The sequence below is a fragment of the Notolepis coatsorum genome (assembly GCF_963971535.1).
Source record: "Notolepis coatsorum genome assembly, chromosome: 8".
Taxonomy (NCBI): Eukaryota; Metazoa; Chordata; class Actinopteri; order Aulopiformes; family Paralepididae; genus Notolepis; species Notolepis coatsorum.
Window position 1 is genome coordinate 16,050,151 of NC_140172.1, and position 7,467 is coordinate 16,057,617.

The following is a 7,467-nucleotide window of genomic DNA, read 5'->3' on the forward strand; positions in this document are numbered from 1 at the left end:
GGAGGGGAGGGAAGCAATGTTAGTTGTAAGTAGTGCTGGCAGGCGATTAAAAAAATGTATCTAATTAATTACAGGATTTGTAATGAATTAATCGAATTAATCGCATTTTAATCACATAACCATTTTATGCCTGATATTCTATATTCTATAATCATATTTCAAATTGCATGTGTCCGGATTTTTCAGGTCTGGTCAATTTGAGCATGGTGTTAATCACAGTCAAAGATAACTTTTTTTTTTTATATTCTCATTTGGTTCATTACAATTTACTCAAGCCTAGAAACAGACACAGTATTTCTGACCATAGATGTCCCTAGAATCAGATACCAAGAACATGCAAATGGACCATATTAAAAAGAAGTCTGTAAATGTGTATTCTACGTTCTTATGGAATGAATGAGATACAAAAAAAATATATATATATAAAAAATTGTAATACATTTTGAGTTAATTTTCATAACGCGATAATTTGCTGTGTAATTAATTAATCTAATTAACGCGATAAACTGACAGCCCTAGTTGTAAGTAATAATAATAATAATAATAATAATAATAATAATAATAATAATAATAATAATAATAATAATAATAATAAACGTTATTTGTATAGCACCTTTCATACAGAAACTGCAGCTAAAAGTGCTTCAAAGACAGGCATAAATGCAGACATATAAAATCACAGTTTTTCACATTAGGATCTAACATCCCAACAGGCCAGCTTGTTTATGGTTTGATTCAGTTTTAAATAGACAATAATAAAAAGAGTAAGATAAAATACAGAGTAAAATAGTGCAATGCAATAAAATAGTAGAATAGATTAAAAAAGAGAATTTATAATTTCTTTACAGTGCAATAAAATAGTTCTGGATTACTGTTCAACAGTTCAAAGTCGTCTTTACCTTCTCTGTTTGGTATCCACAGTTTAAAACTTGACAGTCTTCCCTCCTGTTTGATACCCACTTTGACCTTTCGAACCTCCCACTCAGGGCAAACTAGGGCTGTCTTAAATACTTCGAAGCTTCGTTCGATGGGCATGGGATTCGAATATGAAAATTAAATTTGATTATTAAAAAAATATATATATATTTTTTTTTGCTAAATCAACTCTGCCTCTCTTTGTTAATTACAACAAGCAATGCTGTTTGTTATTTAAGATGAGGTCGGACTCGGCACTGACAGATTTGTGTTCATTGTGCTGCTTTTATAAAGCCTCAAATGATGGCTTACAATATTTCATGAAAGCAAAGTGTTTAGTTTGTCTAAGATTTTAAAAGGTTTAAACTTTACAGCACTGACAAAGTTGAACAAAGTGCTGTACAAGTCCCACAACATAAAAAAATATAATTTTTTTAATAAATATATATATATATATATATATTTTTTATCTCGAAGCTTCGAATTAAAATAGAATCTCGGCCCCGAAGCTTCGAATAAAAAAAAAAAAAGATTCGAAGGTCAGCCCTAGGGCAAACCTCTAGTAATATGTCTTCTTATAGAAGGTAGTTGTACAGTAAGTAATATGTCATAAGAACAGCTCACCATGCAGGAGACCACCACCATGTCATCAGAACATCTCACCATGCAGGAGACCACCACCATGTCATAAGAACAGCTCACCATGCAGGAGACCACCACCATGTCATAAGAACAGCTCACCATGCAGGAGACCACCACCATGTCATAAGAACAGCTCACCATGCAGGAGACCACCACCATGTCATAAGAACATCTCACCATGCAGGAGACCACCACCATGTCATCAGAACATCTCACCATGCAGGAGACCACCACCATGTCATCAGAACAGCTCACCATGCAGGAGACCACCACCATGTCATAAGAACATCTCACCATGCAGGAGACCACCACCATGTCATCAGAACATCTCACCATGCAGGAGACCACCACCATGTCATCAGAACATCTCACCATGCAGGAGACCACCACCATGTCATCAGAACAGCTCACCATGCAGGAGACCACCACCATGTCATAAGAACAGCTCACCATGCAGGAGACCACCACCATGTCATAAGAACAGCTCACCATGCAGGAGACCACCACCATGTCATAAGAACAGCTCACCATGCAGGAGACCACCACCATGTCATAAGAACAGCTCACCATGCAGGAGACCACCACCATGTCATAAGAACAGCTCACCATGCAGGAGACCACCACCATGTCCGTGTCCACAGCCTTGGTGCTCCTCTCCTGGGAGCGAGGCCTCCTGGTCGGCTGCCACTTCTGGGCCAGGGTGCGGATCGTCTCGTCCGTCTTGATCACGTCTCCGTCAAACCTGCACAAATCAATCACACAGACGGGAGCGTTGACATTCCCCTTGTCATAAATCACCTTTTTGATCATCATCATCAACCTTTATTTATTCTCGAAATTACAATCGAGGTCATCCTCATTTTCAATGTCGTCGAGACTTTACAGACATTTCAATGCACACATTTCTACAATATAACAATAATAAATATTAATAACATGCACCTGAGACAAAACACACTGTATCCTATATAATTGTATTTGAATTCACCTTGTTTTTCTGTTTATTTACATTGAGTACAGCTTGTGTTATATTACGTTTTATTGTATTTTCTTGTATTTTTCTTTTTTTTATGGCCATCTTGGTCTATGTCATTTGTTAAGTAATTGGTAAAGTATATTATTATATACTTATTGTTATGTGTCTTGTAAGCCCATATGGCTTACATCTGTCTTACATCTGTATGTAAGACACGAAAATAAAAAATATCAAATCAAATCAAATCAAATCAATAACTATCTACATAGTACTCTCAGTCCAGAGTGCACCACAGCAATTAGTATAAAAAATTTACATAGGCATAAAATCAGCACACAAAGTGACAAAATAAAAGAAAATCATACATTTCAGACATAAGAATACGTTGACGTTTATATAAAAGTATCGTCACGAAAAAGGAGTGGATGATGATGCCGACCTCTTCTGCACCTCCAGGAAGAAGGAGTCCGTCCTCTTCATCTGCAGCTCGTACATGGCCCTCAGGATGTGCAGCGGGGCGTTCAGGGCGTCGTGGGTGATCTACGGGACGTCACGGGACACCATGAGACGCACGTAGAGAACTGCATACAGTAAGAACGTGGTCATACTTAAGAACCTGTGTGATGCTAAAGCCACTTTAACATTTACATTTGGTCATTACACGTTCTGTACGACAAGTCAGCAGGAAGGGTAAGACTCTTTACAGCCGAGTCATTTCAGATATCGATTGAAGAAGTGGTGTTTTTAGTTGACGGCGGAAGACTGATCGGGTTTTTCGGCTGTCCTAACTGTGGTGGGAAGTCCGTCCCACCGTTGTGGAGCGAGGACAGAGAGTCTGGCCAAGAGTCAATATGTAAGGGATAATGTATAGCTACGAGGTCATTGTCGCAAAATAATTGACCGACACGTAGTTTAAAATACCGAGCCGCCTCGGCGAGGTGTTTTAAACATCAGTGAAGGTCAATTATTTTGCGACAATGACCGAGTAAAGCTATACATTATCCCGCTTATTACATGGCTAACTTACTAACAATATACCTAATTAATTTGACAAATCGCAGTTGTTCTGTGGCTCTGTCAGCCCAAATAAAGTGATTATTATTATCGCGGGGAGCCCGGCAGGTGTGTCTGATTGGCTGCACTGAAACAGTGTTTGTCAGTGGGCTTGATTGCGAACAGCTGCGCACAGCGGTCATTATTGTCCCACAGCGGTCATTATTGTCTGATAACTGACCTCTGACGCGCGCTATTGACCAATCACAAGCCAGCATTTCGGCTTATGTGAAAACGCCATGTAATAACATTAAATAACTTGTTATAATATTTTGTATAACTCATAATTAACAATTATCAATATGCAAGACTGAATCACATTCCTAAACCTAAATATTCAAGTTTAGTTTAGTACAGATTCAAACCCAAAACATGATGATTTCAAAGTCATCCGTCTTAACCTGTTAAGCTGTAGGGTCCCCCAACCCCATCAAAACAGCAGTCAACGTGTATATTTTCAGCACTACGTTTGTTTTCCGATGTTTTAAATTTTTTTCGAAAATAAGAGTTTCTCTGAATAATGTGAATTCTCTGTGCATTGCATCAGAAAAAAACATGAGGAAATGACTAAATCCAGATTTAACACTGCCATTGGAAAGAGATTTGGTCCACTCCTACCCAAAGATGTATGACTTGGCCATAATAAGGTCATTTATAGGCCAGATATTCTATATTCAATGCATTATAATAAAAATGGCATGTGTCCGGATGGCAGTTCAGTACTGTATCTACAAATCCTTCCGTTTAATCATCTTCCCTTTATTCATTTGCTTAGATTTTGCAAGATCTCAAGAAGGTGCTGAACGAGATCAGTGGCAGTTTTTCATGTCTGGTCATTTTTAGCATGGTGTTATTCACCGTCAAAGATGCAAAGACAAATCATAATTTATATTCTCCTTTGTTTCATTACGATTTACTCAAGCCTAGTAATATAGACACAATATTTCTGACACTGGGAATACATTCCCTGAGGTCCATAGATGTCCCTAGATACATGAACATGCAAATGGACCTTGTAGAAGTGGAGCAATCTTCCATTTACTTGGGCATGTACTTTTAGGCGGATTTTCTGAAAATAGGGCTACAGCTTAACCCTTTCACTGCCACACGACAGAAGGTTAGCCCTTTACTATCACACAACCGACGGCGATGCTCCATCATTAGCATCATTAGCTCCGCGGATTGTGTGATAGTAAAGGGCTAACCTTCTGTATTGTCACAGTGAAAGGGTTAACCGGCTGTCGTGTGCCAGTGAAAGGGTTATTAACAGGTTAACTGGCTAATCATCCCGTTTGTGAGATGACCCCCTCTGCCGTTTGGCACTAAGCCGTGGTGCTACAAAGCAACAAGCGACCCTCTCTTGACCTGGAAGCAGATCTTGGTCTCCTCGTCCAGGCCCTCCAGCGGGTCGAGCCGGTTGGGGTCGGGGTCGTCGGCGCAGCAGCTGGAGTGGTCAGAGTCATGCTCCTTGTCCGGCTCGCGCTCCTCCCCCCCGCGCTCCTCCCCCCGCTCCTCCTGGGAGTCCTGGGCCATGGAGTGGATCTCCCTCTTGGAGGAGTAGAGCATGATGGAGAGGATCTCCAGGTCGCGCAGCAGCCACAGCTTGCTGAAGCCCGTGCCCTTGCTGCACTTCCTCACCAGCAGCTGGGTCAGCCCGGACCGCTGCATGGCCTCCTGGGCCTGCTCCACGCCGTGCTTCTGGGAGACAGAACACAAAGCAGAAGGTCAGCCCGGACTGTTTATTGTTTAACCCCTTTCACTGCCACACGACAGACGGTTAACCCTTTACTATCACACAACCGACAGTCGCCAGCTGTTGTGTGGCAGTGAAAAGGGTTAACCGTTTTGGTAGCGCGCCGATGAAAGGGTTAAAAGGATCCCCATTAGCTGCCACCTAAGTGGCGAGCTAGAGTCTTCCTGGGGTCCACAAAACACAAAACATAACAATACATGAGATACATAATGACAATCACAATTCACTTAATTAACAATGATAATCTAAAAACAGTAAAACATTGTAGACATCTTTATAAACGTCAGAATATTTTCAGAAAAGGTTATTACATTCACGAGTAAATATTTCATTATTACATTCCTACAGTAGGTATTTCCAGTAACAGAATTTGCTTACATATTTAAGATGCTGCATGGCCTGCTGGGTAGCACTGGACGATTAACTCCTTGACTGCCAAAAACGAGTATATTCGTTTTTGGCGCCCACGCGTTGAACACCAAAAACGAGCATATTAGTTTTATGTTTACATTTTTTTATTATGATTATTATTATATTCATGTTACTTCTATCCAGTTATTACCAAACCAACAAGAGTGACATGTAATTCAGCTACTCTAATTGATATTATTTGAGTATTCCTCGAATTCAGTTTTTTTATTCTTCTATAAGAAAACACACACAAACAGAGCGTGCCTATAGGGAGGTGTAGTGGTTACGTCATTGTTGTTTTCCCGCGCGGTCCACCCTCCTTGAAATTGCAATGTATTTCCAATGGACCCATTTCTAAATCGTCTCGTTTAAAACAAATAAAGCGTGAACATTGGCACGGTGTACCTTTCTGTGTGTATTCATCCACAATCTATATAGCTCAACATGAAAATCTTTCGCAATTAATCGTAAAGGTAGCAAAATAACAACATTTAAGTTTTCGTTCACTGAGGAACTACACAATGATGTGAACAAGACGAAAGTCTTTCTCTGGTCTGCATCCCCTTAACAATTGTGTGTATTGAGCCGTACTGTATTGTACCCATTCTGCAATCTGTTATTAATAAAGTTTTCATTCATTCATTCATTAGTAAAATAAAATAAAAAAGATTATTATTATTTTCTTTCCAAAAGCAAAGAGGCCTAGACGCGTGGCTAACGCTAATGGCGCGCATACCAGTCGGCCAACAGGCCCAGACCCCTCTCTACCTTGAGTGTGTTGTAGAGGCCCTTGAGCGCCAGGGAGAGAACCCAGGAGGACTCCACGCTGTCGGGGGAGCTGCTCTCCTGGCCGCCCTGCAGCAGGTGGCTGATGATGGAGGTGAAGTTGCTGAGGTAGCGACTGAGCAGCGCCTGGGGGGGGCCCTGGCCCTCCAGCGGGCCCGGGGGGCCTGCTGCTGCTGCCGCGGCGGCGCTGGAGTCCTGGGGCTGGATCAGCTGGTAGTCCTTCACTGTGAGGGAGAGGAGGAGACACACAGAGGGTTATTATAACACATCTTTATTTATACAACCATTACAATCACACTATGGTTCCTGATCAGACTGATCAAACAGACCGTGGGAGATCGGGCTTTTTGCTCCTCCGCTCCCAGTCTGTGACAGTCTCCCTGACCACCTGCGAGCGCCACAGACTGTGGAGGCTTTCAAGAAGGGCCTCACAACTAGGGATGTCCCGATCATGTTTTTTTGCTCCCAATCCGATCCCGATCATGTGATTTTGAGTATCTACCGATACCGATATTTCACGATCAAAAAAAAAAAAAAAAAAAAAAATTTATTCAACAAACATGACCATGTTCACGTCTTAAACTCATACTGAGGCCTTAGTTTTGGTTTTAAATTGCATATCATCATTCATTTATTTATTGTCACACAGAGCAGAAGAACTTTGCCAAAACAAACCAATAGTATCCAGCTGCAGAACGGCAGACCAGCCACACTCTCAGACCCAAACGCATTTCCTTTGATTTAATTATACATCAAATGATTTATGAAGTTAACTTTTCACCTGGATAACGTCAACATTCAGGGTGAATGTAATGTGAGAAATTGGGATTAAAAAAATGTAATAAAAAAAAATAATAATAATTTGGGTCTGAGAGTGTGGCTGGTCTGCCGTTCTGCAGCTGGATACTAATTGGTTTGTTTTGGCAAGATT

General features: G+C 40.9%; 1 protein-coding gene across 1 annotated transcript in view; it reads right to left on the minus strand.

Moving 5' to 3' along the window:
* The window catches only part of zzef1 (zinc finger, ZZ-type with EF hand domain 1), a 184,200-nt gene that overhangs the window by 47,054 nt on the left and 129,679 nt on the right, over positions 1-7,467 (minus strand). Inside the window, exons 39-43 of the mRNA XM_084320319.1 lie at positions 6,862-6,940; positions 6,519-6,760; positions 4,952-5,284; positions 2,973-3,073; positions 2,164-2,299 (exon numbers count right to left, since the gene is read on the minus strand). Of these exons, the coding sequence (XP_084176445.1) occupies positions 2,164-2,299; positions 2,973-3,073; positions 4,952-5,284; positions 6,519-6,760; positions 6,862-6,940 (891 nt within the window). The remainder of the gene's footprint in view (positions 1-2,163; positions 2,300-2,972; positions 3,074-4,951; positions 5,285-6,518; positions 6,761-6,861; positions 6,941-7,467) is intronic.